Source organism: Xenopus laevis, chromosome 1S (assembly GCF_017654675.1).
Source record: "Xenopus laevis strain J_2021 chromosome 1S, Xenopus_laevis_v10.1, whole genome shotgun sequence".
In the NCBI taxonomy this organism is placed as follows: domain Eukaryota; kingdom Metazoa; phylum Chordata; class Amphibia; order Anura; family Pipidae; genus Xenopus; species Xenopus laevis.
In genome coordinates this window covers 18956483-18980497 of record NC_054372.1, presented here as the reverse complement: position 1 = coordinate 18980497, position 24015 = coordinate 18956483, and the positions used below count along the sequence as shown (strand labels likewise).

The 24015-nt window shown below is 37.9% G+C and overlaps 1 protein-coding gene and 1 long non-coding RNA gene across 5 annotated transcripts in view; one reads left to right on the top strand and one right to left on the bottom strand.

Moving 5' to 3' along the window:
- Positions 1-24015, top strand: part of LOC108706548 (LIM domain-binding protein 2-like) — a 145430-nt gene that overhangs the window by 78499 nt on the left and 42916 nt on the right. For all 4 annotated transcript variants that reach the window (XM_041579409.1, XM_018243063.2, XM_041579411.1 and 1 more), the window contains exon 3: positions 9736-9908. In XM_041579409.1, coding sequence (XP_041435343.1) covers positions 9736-9908 — 173 coding nt within the window. The remainder of the gene's footprint in view (positions 1-9735; positions 9909-24015) is intronic.
- On the bottom strand, positions 1134-4431 carry LOC121399271. Its single transcript, XR_005964868.1, has 3 exons — positions 4130-4431; positions 2913-3142; positions 1134-1356 (listed from the first exon to the last, which is right to left on the bottom strand). It is a non-coding gene; the product is annotated as an uncharacterized LOC121399271 (long non-coding RNA).

Genomic DNA, 24015 nt, shown 5'->3' with positions numbered 1-24015 from the left:
ACAATTCCCCGACTTGGATATCATGGAAAATCTATGGGATGATTTGAAGCAGACTGTCCATGCTCGGCAGCCATCAAATTTAACTGAACTGGACAGATTTTGTACGGACGAATGGTCAAAAAAACCGCCATCCAAAATCCAGACACTCATCAAAGGCTATAGGAGGCGTCTAGAGGCTGTTACATTTGCAAAAGGAGCTCAACTATGTATTGATGTAATATCTCTGTTGGGGTGCCCAAATTTATGCACCTGTCTAATTTTGTTATGATGCATATTGAATATTTTCTGTTAATCCAATAAACTTTATGTCACTGCTGAAATACTACTGTTTCCATAAGGCATGTTATATATATTAAAAGGAAGTTGCTACTTTAAAAGCTCAGCCAATGATAAACAAAACTCCAAAGAATTAAGAGGGGTTCCCACTTTTTCATATGACTGTATGTATATATATATATATATATATATATATATATATATATATATATATGTATTGATAAAGGCTCTAGAGGGGAGCCGAAACGTCGATTTTTTTACCATGTCGAAATAAAGTAAAATTTTTTATTCAAGTCCCAGGAGTGCGCTACCGTTCTTCTCTATACATATCTAGATCCCAAGAGCGGCACCCGGGCGGACCTAGTAAGGGTTAACTAAGAGAGTGCGGATCTGCTTGGCTGATATATATATATATGTGTATATATATATATATATATATATATATATATGTGTGTGTTTGTGTGTGTGTGATGGGCGAATTTGGGGCGTTTTGCTTCGCCGAAAAAACTGCGAAAAATTAGTGAAGCAGCATCTCGTTTTTGACACCGGCGTCCATTTTTTGACGTCCATTTTTTTTGACCACCAGCCGATTTTCACTGCCGAAGTAAATTCGCCCATCACTATATTTATATACATCTGCCATATCCAATCCCATAACTCATACTAAGCAACTGGAATAACAAGGAACTGCGTAGACTTGATGATGTCACAATGTGTATGAGACAAGGTATAATCACCAGCTGCAACCCAACACATATATTTATAACAGCTTTATAGAGGAAATTAGCCATGGAGGTCACGTATCATCATAAAAGAAACAGAAGTCCATAATGAATTAAAAAGTCAGCAGATTTATTATTTATTAAAGCCAATTTGTTGGCATCTAGAAATTCAGCTAATTAAAGAAAATGTTCTTACATTGTAATACAGCCATGTGTCCTGCAAAACACCAATAAGGCCCTTTGATGTGCAATTGGCTTTTATGGCCTTCAGTTCCCTCTTGTTCAAGCTGCGCGTCACAACAGCTCCAGTACTTCAAGCCGGCTTTGGCTTAAACGTCTGGCAGGATTCCTGAGGGTTCTGAGAAAATAATTCCACAAAGTGGCATAAATTAATATAACTAATTAACATGATGTTAATTATTTGTAAATGGTATATTTGGATACACATTACTTGAGAGGCATATGTTACATTCAATGTTTGTTGAAACAAGTCACTTCTAATCGCATCTCCAGAGAGTTGCTTTTAGAACACAGTCAGCAAACAGCAGGCACACTAAAAATAAAAATTGCCTCCTAAGGGGATGCATGAATTATTGTGCATAATGAAATGTGTAACTAAAGCAGCAAACTACGTGGAAATGTTAGCTTGAAAACTGCTTAAATTACTCTCGTAGGCAACAAAAGGGAGGCTTTTTGTGCACCTACTGTACTTGTTCTGTATTGATCTCGCTCCTGACTTTAACTTTGTCCCACAGACCCTCAAAGAGTCATTAAAGTTTAGGAATAAGGTACAGCAAATATTATTGTTTGGTTTATTAGTTAAATGGCTACACACTCGGGTAACAGTGCATAAAGGTGAAATAAATACAACAGCAACAAATATCAGGAAAGCACAAGTTTTTTTCTTAAAGCTTCCAGTTTTTGATCAGTTCATTACTTTGTGTTTTATTTTCTTCTTTTTCAAAGTCACATCTATTTTACGAGGGCTAAACAAAAATAAGATCATTCTGCATTGGTTTAAAGCCTAGATCTGGGGAGTGGAAATCATTCCTGCTGCTAGCTACAGGCTCTCATTTTCATGTATCTGTTATTGGAATAGCAGTTCAAAATGAGCAAGGGGTCAGTTTGCAATGTAAGGTTTTCAGTTTTTAAGGAATGAGGTTTAGGATTAGTGATGGGCGAATTTGCACGATTCGCCACCGGCGAAAAAATCCGCGAAACACCTGCAAAAATTCGCTGGCGAAGATTCGCCGGCGTCGAAAAAATTTCGGAGAAAAAACGGACGCCAGCGTCAAAAAAACTGATGCCGGCACCGAAAAAACGGGCCAGCGGACGCCAGCGTCAAAAACGAGACGCCGGCGCTGTTTTCGCGCAAATTCGCCCATCACTATTTAGGATCAAGAAACTAGTTGTTGGGTAGGAGAACAACAGAATGGTGTCCCTGACTTACTTTTGTACAAGAACCTTTGCCAGTTTTGTAGGAGCTCTCAATAAAACACTATTGGAGAACAATAAAGTCATGTTTGCACCAGTAACCTTGGTTTAGAAGCTTCTAGTTATCTAGTTATATTTAGATAAGTTGTAACAGTCTACAGCTTTTACTGGCTGTTTTCTTCTGTCCCCTCTTGCCAAAATTGTTGTTCCTGCTGCAAGTAATCCAGGCATGGTGAGTGCATTTGGGTGGAATTATGATATGGATAATGTATCTGAGATGACAATCAGTTTTCCCATGATAAACCAGTTTTGCTTAAGCTTAGGGGCAGAAAAGTTGCATGAGTTTTGTCACAATCATGTTTTTAAAAAAAAAAACAAAAAAAAAACCTCAATCTTTATATACATAAAATATATGAGTCTACTAAAAATTCTAAGGGTGCCTCTCTTTATACTACATATATTCATAAAATCGATGCTCACCACGCAGTGATCTTGGTCCCCAAATTCTTCCACTAAGGAGGCCCCTTTCCCAACAGCCAATCATCAAACAGTGTATAGAGCAGGCCATTTACCAAGCTTCTTTGGTGGTTCAGGTACAGAGCTTCAGACCCATACGTCAACCCTGTATTCTAGGCATTTGGGTTGATTGCCACAGTCTGTAGAGCGATTGAGTGAAAATATCAGGCTTGCAAGGTGGTGTTGGCTTTCACCTGGCACATAAATATACAGTAATAACTTAAGGACATAAAATATGTTATTAGTCATTATTTATGTTGCATGAGAAATAACTCCATTCAAAGTGTAACTGTACTTTCCCCTCCAGAATCTCTACACCGGGTCTTTCCTACTCATATGAGATGAGAGTTTCATTACTAATACACTTCAGATATATTGTAATCCTCTCTATCAATCACCAGTTAAGCCCCTGACCAGGCAATCAGTACAGTTCATGCCCCAAGCAGAGCATAGAATTAAGTATCAGTCAGAATGGCAGAAATATGTTGCAAACTCAAAGACATTTAGGGGGTTATTTATTAAAGTCTGAATGCAAACATTTTTAGTGAGAAGAAACTAAATTTTTTTAGATTTTTTTTTTATACCCCGAGGATGGAAAAATCAGAATCCAAAAATCCTCCATCTCAGACCTGCCGAGGTTGTATATAAGTCAAAGGGAGAGGTCCCTACCCTATTTGAACATTTCTGTGGTCTGCGCTGAAATAAGCCCGAAAATCCAACCAAAAATTTGGGCTTTTCAGGGAAAAAGCCTGAAAAAATCAAGTGATTCTGGAAAAACCTCCTGAAAACATTTCGCTCAATTTGAGTTTATCCCCAAGCCGATGAAATCATGCTTTTTTAATAATAAATAAGGTCCAATCATGGATCCTAGTTTGTTCTGACTTTTTTTTATTTAAATACTAAGCAAATTCAGATTTTGATCAAGTAAGGCCCTAAGTTCTGGTGGTACATTATATACAGTACTTTATACTGAAGTGAAGTCAAATATTTTCGGTCTACTTTTATACTTGCAACTGCAGACAAGTAGCAACACAGTTGTACACACATAACATTTTCCTCACTCATGTGAAACTTTAAGCAAGAATCCTGCATAGAAACATTGAAATGTACAAATTCATCAAAAAAAAACCAAACACTATAATGTAGTATAACATATGGAATGCAGGGGAAAACATACTCACTCAGTCTTGTAGCAATGTCCCACTGATCATTAATACTTAAATGATAGAGATTCTCCTGAAGAACATGGCCCTATGCATCAAGCTGGAAAGGAAAGTGATAGTAATTAGAACTGAAAGAAATAGTTCATGGGAGAATATCCAATGTACCTATAGGTTTCAGAATGTCAACCAAAGAACAGGATTGACGATGGGTTTTGCAAGTTTAGAAATATTGATGTTTCTCTTTAGCTGCACTGAAAGTTTGTTGTCAACCTTACTGAACCATCGCACCATGTTTACAAACCAACTTGCAACAGAATAGATACCTGTAGGATGAGTCGATTATTATAGAAAGCAAACACATTGTTATGTTTACAGTGCCATCAGCATCATCCTCATCGGCCAAGATAGAGTCAGCCTAATGGAGGATAAGCATCTCAAAGTGATCAAAATAATATATATAGAAGATGCAACACTGACAAACAAATTCAATTTGAAAAATGTTGCATTTGTGAAGGCTAGGCCTTTAGTACCAGGAAGGGAAGACTTAGGAGAAATCTGTCTGTTTGGGGTTGAAGGCAAGGCATGGGTCAGGCTGGGTACCAAAGTTACAGATATGGGTAGACCTAGGGGCAGATGTATCAAGGGTCGAATGGAAAATCTAATTTTCGAATTCAAATTTCTAGTTTATTTTAATGTAATTCGACTAGGGAATAGTACAAATTACATTTGATTAAAAAAAACGAAATTTGAATTCCCTTTAAGAATTCAAATTCAACCATTCACCATCTAAAACCTGCCGAATTGGTGTTTTAGCCTATGGGGGACCTCCTACAACCGATTTGGAGTCATTTGGTGTACTTTGGCTTCTCGATCAAATAGGATTCGAGTTTGCGGGTCGATCCTTTTCACCCATTTTTAAAAAATGTTATTTTATTTTTTTTGATATATTTCGATTAGTCGTTTTGTTTAGAATTTCAAGTTGATGGGAGTTGATGGGAGTTTTTAGAAACTTGATAAATCTGCCCCGTCATATCAATATACCAATGGATCAAACACAATAGGTATGCACTTATATGAGGCCAGCACAGGGGCCAAGACAGGCTTTAAGATATGAATTTGGCACCAAAACACAGAGTCCTTGTTGCCATGACATTATCAGAGCATTAAAAAAGGACTGGGTATTATTGCATCAATGTTGATCGGACTATAATGTTACATAGGATTGATGCTCTTCTGTACACAATCTGGGCAGTAAATGCATTCATCAAGTGAATGTTCCTACTTAACTTTCAGGCCCTCCCTTGTTTAGCCATATTCCAGTGACTCTGCCTTCATACAAATGTGCATTGTTTTGTTAAAGCTGGACAGACCCATTCATTAGAGAGGATTGATAAGAAAAGAAGGGTACGGGAGATCCTCTGAGGTAGAGAGAACAAGTAAAATAAAGCTACTAAAACCATCAAATACATGGTCCAGTGTGCTGCAGTGGTTTGCACTACAAAAATAAACCATATCCTTTCATATTAGTTCAGAGAAGTAGAAGATTAATGTTTCTACCCACTGAAACTCTCTCCTATTATCCTAACATTGCTAGGAAGAAATGAAAATGAAAGGGCAAAGCATACACCATACAGATGTAGATAAGTGTGTTCCCCTAAATATTACAGTTTAACCCGGGAAGCCTCATATTGCCTGCCACTGATATATATATAAATGATCTCCAGGTAAACAAATACACCTACAGAGGATTCTTACTGATTGAACAAATAGCTAAATCAGAGGAGATAAATCACTTCAACGAGCCTGCTTCCCTAAATATCAGCCAGGAGCTGCTACTCTAAACTGGAATATAATAAAGGTTAAATCAGAATTTATCCACACCGACAATCCAGCGCTGTTGCATGACTTCAACCAAATAAAATATATTTCCTTGTCTACTACAGTGTTCTACAAACAATGGTAAAAAAAAACATGAACAGGTGAGAAAATAAGGAACAGAAAAAGGTCACCATTTGGCATAATGCAAAGACAACAGTAGCCAGGTTATCTAATTATTTGAGAAAATCTGCAGTATGTTTTATATTTATGCCTATTTATATGGCATTTGCCAAAGACAATCTTTATAAATGTTAAATAATGTAAGAAGTAGAAGACATTTAACACAACATCGGCCAACTGGTAGATGCTCTCTAGCGGCGATTGTTGATCTAGAGAACAGAAGATGAGCCTTGACCACAAAGAGTTTCATTCTTTCAATTCACTTCCACAAGCCTGTATGTGTGTGTATGAATGTGTTTGTGCACCTGCCTGAGTCCCTGATTGAGTAGAGTCCATGTATATTACCAGCAGGACCTGCACTCTATTTATTCTCCCCTGTGGTCTGAGGTATCATCATTAGAACTGGCACTGTATCCATCCAGCCATGGCATCTAGGGGCATTATTAATGGAACTGGCGCCATTGTTATTATTGGGACTGTTTTATTATGTTGTGTGTGTGTTATAAAATTGAATGGCACCTTATTATTATCCCCTGTGTTCTGGGAGGATTCTTTATTGAATTGGGGCCAAGTTTACACTGCAAGGTATTCTGGCCTCTTATACACAGAGCTGGCCCTATTTTTCATGTTAAAAAATTGAGACAATTTACATGACACTGGCACTCAAACTCTTTTCTGTGGCATTGTGTATCAGGTTAGCACTGCATTCTATGAATCAGTATACACTTAATGTTGTCCAGTATTTAGTGTGACCCCCTTGTAAAGCAATAATTGCAACTAAACATTGCGGTAACTATTGATCAGTTCTGCACATCGACTCGGAGGAACATTCCCCCATACAGAACAGTTTCAGCTCTTGGATGTTGGTGGGTTTCCTCACATGAACCACTCGCTTTAGGTCTTTCCACAACATTTCAACTGGATTAAGATCAGGACTTTGACTTGGCCATTTCAGAACATTCACTTTATTCTTCTTTAACCATTCTTTGGTAGAACAACTTGTGTGTTTAGGATCATTGTCTTGCTGGATGACACATAGGGGTCAATTTATCAAAGAGTGAAGCTCTGCCACTAGAGTGAATTTCCGCAGCTCTCAATTCATTTCTATGGGATTTTGAAAGGCGTATTTATCAATGGGTGAAAGTGAAAGTTCATCCTTTGATAAATACGCCTTTAAAAATCCCATAGAAATGAATGGAGAGTGATTGCTTGGCGATATGGTTTAAAGTGAATGCTAAACTGGGCTTAGCTCCTTACCCCTCACCTTTGTTCCCAATTAGAAATAATTTAGAATTTTTGCCTGGGCAGTTTGACACTGGATTTGATACGATGTTTGCTTGTACTAACCCATTATTAAGACATTTCATGGGCTCGCAGTTAGACCCAGTTCCAAAAGCTATGCAGACGAAAGAGAGATGGTCTTACAAGGATCATTGGCGATATCATCAGGTGCAAAATCTGTTGCACAAACTTAAAAGGGACAGTAGCGAGACCTCTTACAGCATTTGAACAACTTTGTGCATTAGACGCCCCGTTAAAGCATACTTTATCACTATTTTATGGTATAATTATAGATAGGAAATACCCTGCATATCCGTCCTTTACCAAGAAATGGGAAAAACACTTGAATATTACGTTATCTGATTGTGAATGGGAAAAGGTGTTCCAAACAATAAGTAAATGCTCTATTTGTAATCGGCTACAGGAATCCTCATACAAGTTGTTATCTCGTTGGTACAGGACTCCAGTGGTTCTTAGGAAAATGGGGTTGGTGCCTACTGATCTCTGCTGGAGATGTAACAGCAACCCGGGAACATTAGATCATATTTGCTTCAATTGCCCTATGATCCAGATATATTGGAGGGAGATATTGGATATATGCTCTTTGATTGTTGGGGAGCCAGTTAAGAGAAATGCACCTGCTATATTGTTATTTCACAATTTTGCTCCTGACGGTTCCCTAAGAAGAGACTTGCTGAGACACCTTCTTGTAGCAGCTAAAGCACAAATTCCTATGTTATGGAGAACTACGCTATCCCCTAGTAAGGACAAGTGGTTTCAGTTAGTGACTGAGATATGTGTAATGGAGGAACTAACAGCCTCCCTAAATAATAAATATGCGAATTACATCGATACATGGTTGCCGTGGAGAGAATACATAACAACGGTTGATCAATAGCTTAATATATCTCTGAAAGATAGGGGTTTTTAACAATTTATAGACATTTCAGAAGATACCTACCAAATCAAGACGGGTAGAGATAACACCTGTACCGCTAACAATGGAAAAGGGAAAATTATTACTGTACTGGGAGTGACCTTAATAGGATGTTTTGTCAAGCAGCATACAAGTTTTGTTTTGTTTTGTGCGATATATAGATAGGTTAATACGACTGATTGAACTGTTTTTTTTTTGTTTGGAAATGATGTATAATTTTAATGCAAGCCTTGCAAGGTAATTGTTCGATACTCGTGATGTATGGTGCATTTGAAATGTATGTCTATATGCATATTTGTCAATAAAACTGATTACAAAAAAAAAAAAAGAAATGAATGGAGAGTGGCAGAATTTCACTCTAGTGGTGGAACTTCACTATTAACTTCACTCTTTGATAAATATACCCCATTGTCTTTGGAGATTCAGTGGACGGACAGATGTCTTGACATTTTCCTATAGAATTATCTGATACAGTTCAGAATTAATGGTTCCATCATCAATGATGGCAAACTGTTCAAGTCCAGATGCAGCAAAACATTGTTTGTGGCAGACAATAGATGTCACCCCCCCCCCCGTCTCTATTCAAACTTGGTTTTTCATTTTTTACATACTAGTGAATTGTTGCCACCTGATGATAGTCGGCCTCATATGAATCGATGATTTCACGACGGTAGTATATATAAGAGATCCCAATATTGCTTACACGTTATCTCCTTTCGCGATATCTGTTGAGAGCCACGTTGGTAGTGATCTTGGTGAACAGGGATATGTCCTTACACTTGCTCAGAAAAGCCACCAATGAAGAGATGCTCTATGTACACATGTTGATATTTGGGGTTTGTACAAAGCAAACATCGTATCCAAATCCACATATAGTTTCTATACTAACTCAGGCCCATGGAAAAAATTCCTAAAATTATTAATCTATAAAATTGGGAACAAAGCCATGAGGGGTGACATGAACTTTCACAAACAGTTGGACTAGACGCTAAGCCCAGTTTAGCATTCCATTTAAACCTCATATCGCAATAGAATGACCAAATCCTCTGCTATCATGAGATGCCACCTCACTCATTTTTCTAAAAATGCGGGATTCACAATTAATTAGATTTAAAAATTAATTTGGTAAAAAATAATTACAATAACAACAAAACAATAATTACAATACACTGGTCACATAGATTTCCCAAAATGTATTTCCTTTTCAAAATATCCACTACTGCAAGTGACAGAACTGTACAGATCAGGGATCAGCAGTCATCTGTATGTAAGTTTAATTACAAATTTCAGTATGACCATGCCACCGGGAGGCACCAAGGTTACCCAGCCATGGAATTGAATAATGTTGACCATTATAATAAGACCTCAATATTAAAATGCTGTTTCTCTCTCCTTGTTTTCCTGACAGCAATTGGAAGGACTCTTATTCCTCGATACTTTAGCACAGTGTTCGAAGGTGGCGTTACGGATCTCTATTACATTCTCAAGCACTCCAAAGAATCATACCACAACTCATCCATCACAGTGGACTGTGATCAGTGCACTATGGTTACTCAGCATGGGAAACCCATGTTCACAAAGGTAATAGCAAAGCCTTCGGTTTTTTTTTTGTTGTTGCTTCGCTGTCATGCTTGATTTTTTTCCCCTTTGCAATATAACGTTACAGTACAGGAATACTAATGTAAATCTATTGTTGTTTACTTTGAACTAGAGCATGCTTTAAAAATTACACTTGTAAAGATATCTTATAATGAGACTACGTAACACATGGTTTGTTAGATGTTAAGGGGCCCATTTACTTAGCTCGAGTGAAGGAATAGAGGAAAAAAACTTCGAATTTCGAATGTTTTTTTTGGGTACTTCGACCTTCGACTTCAACCTTCGACTTCAATTCAAACGATTCGAACTAAAAATTGTTTGACGATTCGACCATTCGATAGTCGAAGTACTGTCTCTTTAAAAAATACTTCGACCCTCTAGTTCGCCACCTAAAACCTACCGAGGCCAATGTTAGCCTACGGGGAAGGTCCCCATAGGCTTCCTAACAATTTTCTGATTGAAGGGTAATCCTTCGATCGATGGATTAAAATCCTTCGAATCATTAGATTTGAATTATTTAATCGTTCGATCGAACAGTTATTCCTTTGATCGTTCGATCGTAGAAATAGTGCTAAATCCTTCGACTTCGATATTCGAAGTAGAAGGATTTCAATTCTGCATTCGAATATCGAGGGTTAATTAACCCTCGATATTCGACCATAAGTAAATTTGCCCCTAAATGTTAGAACCTTAATGTATAGGGCATTTGCACTGGCATGGGTAAAACGCCTCTCTAGACTCAAAAACACACTAGAGTTTAATAGAAAGCCTTGTGAGAGTGAAATAGCTTCAATATTGTCACTAGCAGCTTTTTTTTACAGTTAAAGGAGAAGGAAAGGTTAAAATTAAGTTAGCTTTATCAGACATACACCAGTAAACCCTCAAAGTAATGCTGCTCTGGGTCCTCTCTGGGTCAAAAGAAACACAGTATTTCTTTCATTCTATTGTATATACGTACATGGGCTTCTGTATCAGACTTCCTGTTCTCAGCTTAAACTTCCAGGGATTGGACCTGAGCATGCTCAGTTTGCTCCTTCCTCCCTCCCATCTCCTTCCTCCCTCCTCCCCTCCCTGCTGTAATCTTAGCCTGAGAGAGTCAGGCAGGAAGTGATGTCACACCAAGCTAATATGGCAGCTGCTATCCTAAACTAACAGAGAGAGAGCTTCTAGAGCTTTTTTCTCAGGTATGGTACAGCGCTCAACAGAATAAATATAGCCTTCTAGCTTGCACTATTGTAATTAATCTATTGGCAATAAACTGTCTCTGTAGCTTTGTTAATAAACAACAAGGAATTTAATAAACAATAATGCCAAAAAAAAAAAATAAGAGCATTAGAGAATCGTATTTTCAAGAGCAAGAGAACTGGTGGTTATCATTCATGTAACGTTGACTTCAAATATTCCAAAGTTCCAGTAGTCCAAGATTGAAGGTTCTTGTTTGCAAAAGAATGGGGAACAAATGAGATATGTTTGTTAGAGATTTCAGATATTCCACAGTGCTTCAGATAAGGCCTTTGAATGGGTTAAGTGTTAAGAGTTCAACTTAGTTTACAAGAGAGAAACTGAAAAGATTTTCATGGAATATAGATAAGTGCATACATTTAACGGAAGCATTTAGAGCAGAAGAGGAGAAATAGGGTAGAATGGAATCAAAGTAAGGAGAAGGTTCAAGTGTTCTAGTATACCGTTCCTCCATGAAACTCTAGCCCTCTTTTTACATGGTCAACTCCCCAGGTGATCATTGGCCTTAAGAAGCAGGCATACATACTTGTGTACATCTATTAAAAGAATTGTATTAAAAGTAGTGCTGCTTAAAGTTCATTGGGATTCAGCTGAATTGTAGGACATTTTGAAAAGTAGACAATTGTCTGGACTTTTCGAGTGTAAAGCTCTACAATTGGTCAATATGTGTGTGCAGTCTGTCTGTTTTATGTATAAACCTCTTTTTTATGAATAATTTGTAATAATAATCAGAATTTGCTGAGCTAAAAAACTTAAACAGAAAGTTCAATCCCCAGCAGAGCTTACAATTCTTCCCCCATATGTTATAAAAGGCACTAAGTTTGCCCAGTAGCAGCAACCCATGAGATGTTTGCTTTTAAACAGCAATCACCTACCTGATGATCAGTAGCTATGGGTTACTGCACCTGGGCAAACATATGTGCATTTTAATACATAACCCCTTAAATCAGGTAGCATTTAAAGGTCACCTGTTTAAACTAAAACATCTTATTGGTCACTATTGGTTTCTGCAAACCGTGCTTTTATTATGTATAACTACCAATACCAGGTTCTTGGTTCAAAAGCTCTCTCTGGAAGTCAGAAAATCAGCATCCACAGGCTTCACTGATTATAAATAAGTGCATAGAACGTCACTAACACTTGGCTCTTCAGAGAGAGCTGCTGAGCCGAAAATGTGGTGTTAGCAGTCTAAAATTGTCTAAAAACCACTAAAAATAGAAAGTTCATGTAACTTGAAAATGTGTTCAGGGGACCACTATCAGTGTTCATTCATTAGTTGTTTGGGTTTATGGGTTTAGATCCCCATTAAGGTTTGATTTGAAAGGAGGCATAATAAAACAAAATACAAAAATTGTCTACCAAGAATGTCTCTTCTTCACTCTATTTTGTCTCACCATTTGTGATTAGGGTGATTTTAAATATCTTTAACAGTCAAGTTTGGCAAAACCTTGAAGGTAGTTTTTAAAATTATATGGTTCGCTGGGGAAATTCAGTTAATGCTTTTTTTTTTTTGCATTTTGAGTGGCAATGGGCTGCTGTTGGGATTTCATCTATTCAAGTCAGAAATCTCCATAAAACTACATATATTTGGCGCACTCATGAGACACGAGGCTTTCCAAATCAGTTGTATTTTGATGTATATGGTAATACATATTTTCTATATCTTTTTCTATATTATGAAAACTAATTTTCTTACAATACTGTAATTACACAACAATTCTGCCAGAATTAGATCAGTTTGTCCTGAAAAAATAATATTTATATCGCAATGAAAGAGTTAAAGGTTAGCCATTTGCAGCAACAGCTTTTTGGCTAGAATTGCTCTTACATTTGGTATTTGGCCAAAAGTTGTAATACACTGTATGTGTTCAAAGCCAAAAAGGATGTGTTTGGCTGAGGCTAATTAAAAGTGACAAATTAACTAATTTTAAATGGGACTGACTCAGGGATGAAGTCACAATTTAAGGAACAGTAATGCCAAAAAGTGAAATTGTAAAAGTAATAAAAATATAATGTAGTGTTGCCCTGCACTGGTAAATTTGCTTCAGAAACACTACTGTTGTTTATATAAATAGCAAGAAGGAAAGGTTGTGGGAGCACTCCATGGCTTGATAAAAATGTACTAAAATACAATGGAAGTGCTACTGATCTGGCCAAATGAACTACAGACAGAGAAAAATAAGAAAAATTGATCAATGCACATTCCCTGGTCCCATGTCATATCAGTAATCTATACAGATACATGTATTTACAAAGACAGGGGTTTTTTAGTTACAAAATTATGATCATAAGATTGATAAGCCACCATACCACGTCAAGGTAAAACCCATATGGCGGTCCCTAACTATTTACCTCTGGTCATAATTTCAAATGCTAAAGCCTCCCGGCATAAGAGTATTACCTGAAATAACAGGTCTCCATTGTATTTTAGTACATTTCTATTAAGCCATGGAGTGCTCCCACAACTCCCAAGGTTGAAGTCGAAGGTCAAAGTAGCCCATTCGATGGTCAAAGTAGCCAAAAAAACATTCGAAATTCGAAGTTTTTTTCCTCTATTCTTTCACTCGAGCTAAGTAAATGGGCCCCTACATATTGAAGCAATGTTGGTAAGTGATGTTGGGTGATCAGCCCTCAAGCATACCTCCCAACTGTCCCGTTTTTAGAGGGACAGTCTCTCTTTTGCCAGCTCATCCCGCAGTCCCTCGTTTGTACTGGAAAGTCCAGATTTTCTCTGCACTGAACAGCCAGAAAAAGAAACAATGTTTCTAACTTAATTGGATATGATTTCAGAGTGTTTTCCTGACACTTTTGACCATATATTGTATTACTTGCAGGAAGACATAGTGCAACACTATTAGATACTATAGATACACTATAGATACATCATTTATTTGGATAGAAAAAGACAATAGTCCATCATATTTAACTTCCTCCAAATGACCCCCAGTGCATATCTGTCCAGTTTTGACCCAGAAAGTCCAGTAATTTGAAGGGCTGCCCAGTTTAAAACTACCTGCCTGGTTTTCCAAATTAGGAAAACTGGGCAGGATTCCCTATGATTGACATGGCCAATTGCTGATTGCCGCATCATAGCCCCTCCCCCGCCAATGCCACACTCCGCCCCTTCTGCGTCACAGCTTGCCCCCTTCGTGTTGTAGCTCTGCCTCCTGCCCGGTCTCCACCATGCTAAAAGGTGGCAACCCAATATATATACGTATTATATTTCTTTCATTAATTCCATTTTTCTCAGAAACTGTGTTTTTTTATTTCACTTTCATTGCATTCGTAGTTTTAGAGGAATAGAATTTAGTCATAGTTTCAAAAAATAGGCCTCCAACTGTAGATCTTGAGATTACTGTAACCTTGGCTATGATGTGATCGGGGTATATATATATATATATATATATATATATATATATATATATATATATATATATATATATATATATATATATATATATATATATATATATAGGCTCCATGAGGGGTAGTGTTGTATTTTAGATGTTTCAATAAATCTATATGCTTTTAACACAGCATGACTATAGAGGAATTTCTTTGGACTTTGTATCTGAGCATATATCTCACACATCACACAACATATTGTCATGGGGAAAGTGTTTAGCATATGGCAGTTAAAAATGGTTGTGTCTGCTCCAAATACTGCATTAATCTGCTCTATATTTGCATGTTGCATACAGGAGAACTACAATTCTGTTATCTTAAAGGGGTTTGTTTTGCAATTGGTTTTCTTTTTTTTTATTATTTGCTGTCTTTGAGTTATTTAGCTTTTTATTCAGCAGCTCTCCATTTTGCAATGTCAGACATCGGGTTGCTAGGGTACAAATACCCCTAATAACCATGCATTGATTTGATGAAGAGACTGGGACATGAATAGGAGAGGCCTAAATAGTAAGATGAGTAATAAAAAGTAACAATAACAATTCATTTGTAGCTTTCCAAAGCATTTGTTTTAAGATGGGGTCAGTTAAAAGCTGGAAAGAGTCAGAAGAAAAAGGCAAATCATTTAAAACATAAAAAAAGAAAAATTTAATGTCAGTTGAAAAGTTGCTTAGAATTAGCCATGCTATAACAAACTAACACCATATGTAATGAAAGGCACTAGGTTTGCACCAATAGCAGTAACAATTAGCAACCAATAAGATGTGTGCTTTAAAACAGATGACCAGTCATTTCCGCCTGCTGTTTGGTCAACATGGGTTACTGCACCTCTGCAGACTTAGTGCCTTTTATTACATTGCCCTCTTAAAGTTAGTTTAAAAGTGAACCACCCCTCTAAATAACTCCTGGACAGAACAGACTTTTTATTCAAGGCACATGAATCTGAACTGGACCCCTTGGCTGCAGGGTAATTTGGAATTGATCAGATTTATTTTAGTGAATGAAATTTAGCCGAATACATTTCATCAGATGTAAATATGCCTCTATTTACAATGGCTGGTCAATAATATAGATTTCCTAGGGCCATTGCAATGCTCCACTGAATTCATCTGAAGCACGTTTCTTTTCAAGGGGAAGAGTATCTTAAATTAGCAGATATGGAAAATAGTTGTGGAACTGTAATTTAAGTCCCGATTAACCCTTTACTACCAACAAGTCCTTTGGTTATATATCCAACATGGATAGATGGATGGATAAAAATAGATAGATAGATAGATGATAGATAGATAGATAGATAGATAGATAGATAGATAGATAGATAGATAGATAGATAGATAAATAGATAGATGATAGATAGATAGATAGATAGATGATAGACACTGGCGACAATTCGGTTGACAAATCCGCATTTCGCAAATTTTTCGCCCGTTAGCGAATTTTGCTGGAAATTCTACAAATTTCATGGTGAAGCAAAACAGGACAAATTCACCCATCACTACTCAGTAGCCCAGACATAACACCATATGCATTATTCTATGAAGTTACTCCTGGTTGGTAAGCTGTATGCATCACATTTATTTAAGTACAGTATCCTTAGGTTTGCCACCTTTTCAGGCACGGTCTGGGCAGGGGGTGGTCTGATGATGTCACAGGGTAGTCCGATGATGTTGCAGGGCAGTCAGATGATGTTGTAAGGGTAGGCAAATGACGTTGCGGGGATGGGGCGATGACGTGATTGCCCGATTGCCATGTCAAGCTAAGAGAATGCTGTCCTAATTTGGAAAACCGGGCAGGCAGGTTTGAACCAGGCAGACTTTCCAAAAAGGAACCCTAATCCTAAGTGTCCAGCAAAAATAACTGTCATGTCAGCCTTTCCACCATGTGTGTGATTGCGGGTCTGAGAAGTTCCCAGAGAGGGGTATTACAACAAAGTCTGTCCTAGCACGCCAAATCATAGTGTGCCTGCTCTCTATCAGTGCTAGACACACACAATAGGTTTAGGTCTCTCTTACCTAAAGTTTATAACATTTTTCTGTAATTAATCACCCATTAATGCTGCAATTATCAGTTCGACCGCCCTTGAGTTGTTTACCAAACCTTTTCTGTGGCAGCTTGCTGGTTGTCTATATATATATATATATATATATCCAGGGGTGTTTTTGAGGCAGGAGTGGCTCCTGAAATTCCGCCCCCCTTGCCCGCTTACTTTTCCTGGGTGGGGGTCTGGGGTCCGGGGGGATGCTTCAATACTAGTGCGGAGAGCGCAGTTGTGTTCTCTCACACTAGTAAAGCTGAATTTACAGTTTAAAAAACATGGTAACCTGTTTTTCAAGTCTCCTCATTGGTTCAGTGCCCCTGCCAATATCTTATTCTATATTAATTCTAAAGCAAGCAAGTAAATCCAACATTGCTCTAGGATAACGATATTGCAGCTATTATATTGCTCAGTTATCTATCAGCTATCTTTATTAAAAGAAATGCTGCATAATTCTTGTGTAAGTGTTCTGTGTTATCTTATCCCAAATAAATTAAATGATCAATTACATTCTTCTTGTGTTGGTGTTTCATTTCCCATTGGGATCACAAAATATAAATTCTGCAAACGTAATATTTCTTAAAACATAGTGCCTTGTGTTTATTGTTTTCTTTATAAGTATGACTATGTATGGAAAGTGCCATATTGCTTGACTCAAGTGAGGCATTGCCTTAGAACTGATGCATGTCTGACAGTCTATTCAGTCTTTGTCCATATGTTAGTCAATGCATACAGTGTGAAGGTAACACCATTAAAATTGTTGCCTTTGTGTCTATTACGTTCATAATAAATACAACAGCTTTTTATGGGAGAACTGGAATTCACTTCTTATTCCTAAGAAGACGGAGAATGGCCACAGTGTGACTAATTCATTATATGACTGTAGGAAATGAATGGTATTCCATAACAGAGATAGATTTGTTGGAAAATCTTAAAATGTTGCATAATAGGTCCGATACACAAATACATTACAGCAGAGGCTTTACTGGCAGGGCCCAACCCCAAAGCCTCCAAAATGAAACAAGCACTTGACAATGTCAGTTAATTGTAACCACAATGGCTTCAGCTCACAACAGGACCAAAGTACCAGACACTTGCAGGGCTTGATTCCATTACTGTTTATGTATAAACAACAGCAATTAGTATTGTACTTCCTAAGCACTGTTTCCCTCAATGTGCCCACATCTGCACTACCAAATATACAGTCAAGGGGAGCATGGGTCATGCTAATTCCGAGAGAGAGAGAGAGAGAGAGAGAGAGAGAGAGAGAGAGAGAGAGAGAGAGAGAGATAGTGTGGTCTCATCAAAAGACCCTCAGTCCAAGGGGTCTAAAATTAAAAAATTACAATAAAGATTAGAAGAGACCATATAGTAGCAATTCAGTAGTCAAAATAATTCTAAATGTAAAAAAATCTTCATTAGGACATGTCTGGCCTAACGCATTTCGTGCCTAATGGGCACTTACTCATAGGCTGTGAGTGAGTGCCCTTTTGGCACAAACCGCGTTAGGCCAGACATGTCCTAATGAAGATTTTTTTACATTTAAAATTATTTTGACTACTGAATTGCTACTATATGGTCTCTTCTAATCTTTATTGTCATTTCTGGCAGATAACCTCCGTACCCGTAACCTGCACTTTTGGAGCAAATGTATTATGGGAAGTCACATACGACCTTTGCAGTGACAAAGTGACACCAGTCCCATAAATTTAAAGATCTTCTATAATCTATAATGTAGTGAATTTGCTGGTAACCACAAAGCGGTAGTGTGTAAGTGATTGTGTGAGCGAATGTGTGTGGCTGTAGGTGCATTTGTGCGACTATTTGTGTGTGTGATACTATGTTGATCGTGTGTGTATATATGAGTGTGTGCAAGTGCACATTGTTGTGTGTGAATGTGTCACATACGTGAGCAGTAATATTAGCAATGAAACCAACATTCCTGAATAGTTTGTTGTTGCCAGGAGGAAGTGAAGAGTTAATAAGTGGTTGGCGCTCAGTAGAGAAATGTGCTTTTTTTACTTTTCTTTCTGCTGTTCTAGTCTGGCGGCAGCACGTGATGCGCTGAATGACTGCCAGTCTCTTTCTTGTTGATCCTCCGGAGACCATCTGTGCTGGGGGCATTGATTAGAGTGTGTCTGCTGGGATTATATCTTTTCTGTTGCCATGCCAACTAATCAGCTGATTTTCGTTACCACGGCAACAAAATGTCAGAGCTCACAGAATGAATTCAGCACAACACAATCTTTTTTTCCCCTTAATTGGAGACCCTTTCGATTTTGTTTTTTTTTTGTTTCTTACAATGAGGACCGTTTTCAATTAAAATTCAAGTTTCCACACTGGGAAAATATATTTTAAACAATTTTTTTTTTTCATTTCTTATGGAATAGGTAAAATAAAGCACCATTTCAACTGCAAGCTCTCCGTTTCGATTGTTGGTTGAGCTGTTAAGTGGGTACTTATGAAAGTAATACCAACTGTTTCTAGGAATGTCCAAGCTGCGGTCCTCCTATTGTCATGGAACAAAAACAGCTGGAGAACTGCAGGTTGGACATATCTGATGTAGGTGACTGTTTCACCCCCTTCTAGATCCGGTCTTCCTCCAGGAGCCACCTACTTCTCTAACAATGATCCTGTCTCTTACAATACAATACACAGACCTCAGTTCTACCCAGGAAAGTGAGTGAGATGAGCAAAATGCAGCCTTTTCTCCTCCTCTATCAGATGAAAAAAAACTATAACATATATAACCAAAAAATGATTTATCTTTTTTGTTGTGCGGTAGACAAAAATATTTTATCATATACGGCAGTGATCCCCTTGGATGTTGCTCCCAGTGGCCTCAAAGCAGGAGCTTATTTTTGAATTCCAGGCTTGAAGGCAAGTTTTAGTTGCATAAAAACCATGTGTATTGCCAAAAAGAGCCTCCTGTAGGCTGCCAGTCCACATAGAGGTTACCAATAAACCAACCGCAGTCCTTATTTGGCACTACAAGGGATTTTTTCATGTTGCTCTCCAACTTTTTTTACATTTCAATGTGGCTCACGGGTAAAAAAAGGTTGGGGACCCATGATATACAGGTATGAAATCCGTTATCAGGAAAACCGTTATCCAGAAAACTCTGAATTACGGAAAGGCCATCTCTCATCGGGGCAGATTCACTAACGGGCAAATTTCGCAAGCGTCAGCTTCGCACATATCGCACCACTTTGTCAGGCGCAAATACAATACGAATATGCTAATTCACTAAAACACAAAGTTTCGTCCCCGGCATCAAACACTGGTGATTTTTCGCTATCGTTACTTCGGCTTTGCGAGCATTTCATATCGAAGATGCGCTAGCATTCATTTGTGCTAGTGAAACTTCACTAGTGATCTTGCGCTTAGGTCAATTTGCATAGGGCCGGAAATTTAAAGTTGGATGGTCGTCTTTATTATAAATGTTGCTGCAAATGGTTTAAGTTACCAGTTTATATTACACATGTCCAGGGAACCTTAATAAAGACAAGAGAGTTAATATAATGCCCTACACATGAGCCCACTGTAAAATTAATGTTCCATATGTTATGAAATGTCTGGAGAAAACCGCTTACCCAAAAAAGTAAGTTAGGACTTTTGCAGCCAATCCCGCTTAAAAAAAGGAAAAGTCGCCAGCATATTTTGAACTTTAATACATTTTCAGCACACAGGATACAACGTAAGTGACAGAAGATTGAGAAAGATCTACCTGCTTTAAAGCACTTCACCTGGTTCGCCTGGTGGCGAAGGCAACTCTGGTGAAAGAGGTAACGTTCAGTAAAATCCGCATCTTTGTGAATTTGCGGAGTAATGTCCATTCGCTACAGCAAAAAATGTCGCCTGCGGATAGAGTGCGAATGACCGCTAGCGACTGTCCCGTTCTCTAGCGAATTGGCGATGTTCCTGCGGGTGGCAACGCTGGGGAAAAGTTGTTAGTATTAACCACTTCACTCTTTAATAAATCTGCCCCATAGACTCCATTTTATCCAAATAATCCAAAATTTTTCAATGACTCCCCTTTAAACAGTACCTTGTATTCAATATAATTAATCCTGTTTGGAAGCAAAACCAGCCTTTTGGGTTTATTTGATGTTTACAAGATTTTCTAGTAGACTTAAGTTTATCTGATGATCCAAATAACAGGTTCCATGCCTGTATTATCCTCCCATTTCGTGTTGAAAATAGACACACGCCCATCAAGTTCAACCTTTTAACTTTTTTTAACCTGCCCAACTACCAGTTTCCGGCTTTCCGTCCACATTAAAGGAGAAGGAAAGGAGCTCTTTACTTGGGGGTGCCAAAAGTTAGGCACCCCCAAGTGATTCTATTTAATTACTTCACACCCCGGGCTGGTGCTCCTATCAACAGAAAACTGCACCCCACAGGGTTCTTCCAGTGAGCACCACGAACGATCGACTTCCGGCTTCTTTTTTCGTGCGGGTGCGCTTGTGCAGAAGAGCGAAAAGCCAAACTTTAATGAAAAAGTCAGTTATTTCATTCTACTGCACGTGTGTCTGCCCCGGGAAATTTGATGAAAGAAGAAGTAGGAAGAGGATCACTCCGTGGTGCTCCCTGGAAGAACCCCTGGACCAGTGCAGTTTTTTCCTGATAGGAGCACCGGCCCAGGGTGTGAGGTAAGTATATATAATCACTTGCGGGTGCCTAACTTTTGGCTCCTCCAATTAAATATGCCTTTCCTTCTCCTTTAAGCAATGGGGCAATTAGAAGCACAGAACATTATGAGTGCTAGTGCAATACAGCAACATGTGGAGCATTAATAGTAAGATCTCCAAAAAGAATACATGAATCCTGGCCCACTTTGGCCCCACTGACCCATTACCTGCCTGAGACCTGCCTGCCTCCTGACCTCTTACCCTGGAACCGATTGCAGCCACAAGGCCAGAAGATACGTGATGCGGGGAGCGGTGTCGGAGAGGGTTTTTTTTGGCTGGGACGGGGGGGGGCCTGGATATTTAGTAACCCTCCACTATAGTCAAGATTATTTTATGAAAGTCAAGTCCACTTTAAAAAAAAGACAAAACAAAGAAAGACTGATATTGATTTGCCAACAATGTGGATCGGATATGCAAACCAGTCAAAAATAAATTTTTTGTTTCTTTATTTCAAAATAAATCTCTTTTGTGTACAAAGAAGGGCTACGATTATTTTATTCCCCAATCTTAAAATGGTTATGGTTCTTTCATTAAACTGACTTTCCACAAAGAATACAGCATTCCTACTTAGTCGCAGATATTAGTTTACAATAGTAGTCAAAAATATACCGAAATACAGGTATGGGATCCGTATCTGGAAACCTGATATCCAGAAGGCTCCAAATTATGGGAATGCCATCTCCCATAGACTCTATTGTAATCAAATAATCCAAAAATTTTTAAAATGATTTCCTTTCCTTGTACTTGATCCCAACTAAGAAATAATAATCCTTTATTGGAGGCAAAACAATCCTTAGTTAGTTAATATTTAAATGATTATTTAGTAGATTTAAGGTGGCCATACACAGGCAGATTAAAGTTTCCGATATTGGTCAGTCCCTCTCCTATTAATATTCCAGTCTCTTCAAATCAGTTCCTGGTTGCTAGTGTAATTTGGATTCTAGCAACCAGATTGCTAAAATGGAAAACTGGAAAGCTAATTAACTCAAAAACAACAAATAAAAAATGAAAACCAATTGGCAATAGTCCTAGGGTATGATTCTCTACATCATAAAATGTCATTTAAAACAAACAACCCTTTTAAATGAAATCACTTGTTGTTCAATAGTGACCCCTGTTACTGTTTCCTCCATAATATAAATTTTACCTTTTGATTGAAATATTCTTACAGGAAGATTGATTATAGATTAATCTGGGCAATCCAAAAGGATTCCCACCAATTCAAACTGTTTTACAAAGTATCAAAACTTTCCTGACCCGTCAGAAATGTTTTTAACAAATCAACACACTTTTTAGAGCGCAGAAGTGTAGGAGAAAAGGGAGGGGGATGTGTTAGTTCTTTGCTTTCCAACATGTAATATGTTCTCTGAAACTATTCATAAATACTCATAAAAATGTAAATATGACTTAGATTCAATTAGTTGTAATTTAGGAATAAAACAAAACAGGCTGTAGAACATGTTTTTCTCTCCTCTAGTAATATGTGTACCGGACTGAAAGTGTTACATTCTGCCTTCTGATTTCACTCAAGTAACCTAAGAAGTCAGCAAAATATAAAGATAAAAAAATACATTACACTTCAGTAAAATGTAAACATAAAAGTCCTTTTTTTCCCTCCCAGTTCTCCACAGGGGAGCCATATATTTGTGCTGTTAACAAGCAGCGTTCAGCAGAAAGCTATAGTGTACATATATATATATATATATATATATGCCACATTCAGCAAAGTGAAATGACTACTTTCAATAGAACTGCATTAATAATCAAATTGCTTGTATTTCTCAATATGGACTCCTGTATTCATTGCAGTCTCAAGGCAAGCAGAGAACTGCTGCCAACAGAGCCATTACTGTGGTGGGCAGGCTGACCTAAAAGCCATATTTATACTCAATTATACATAGCAGGGGTGCGCAGCCCTCAGCAATTTAGATGTTGCGACTTGCGAGCCACAAATTCCAGCATCCACTGGAAAGTTGTTGAACAAACAGTAAGAGGAAGCTGCGTTATCTGTGTAATAGAGTCCATCCAGCCTCCGCTTGGAAAACTATACCCCCAAACAATGTAGGTCTCTATAAAAAGATATTGCATAAAAAAGCTGAAATGTAAAACCCTATTTCATGTAAATAAACCATTTTCATAATAACATACTTTTCTAGTAGTATGTGCCATTGGGTAATCATAAATAGAAAATTGCCATTTTAAAACAAAAGGGCCACCCCCTGGGATCATACGATTCGCTGTGCACACAAACATACAAAACAAACTATACTATACTATACAGACAGAGTTGTGTCTTTTGCTTCCTCACTTCTTCCTGTTACAGTTAGTGTTGTAGTATTTCTGGTCAGGTGATCTCTGAGGCAGCACACAGACCATCACAAAATGGTGGCTCAAGGCAAGAGATGTAAAAGGGCAATATTTACTTAAATATATATTCCAGTTTAGTAAGATTCTTTGATATATTCCACTTAATTTTGCTGTAACTTTACTCTGCAGGTAAAACAGAAGGGACCATGAGTGTCTGACCAGCTAGTGTAATTCCTGTGAAAAGAAGTGCAGACAATATAATAGAGCGAGAGAGAGATGATAGATGGATAGACAGATAGATAGATAATATAGATGGATAGACAGATAGTAGCCCAAAGTGCACACACCGATTGATGGATAGATGATTGACAGATAAATGATAGACAGACAGAGAGATAGATAGATAGATAGA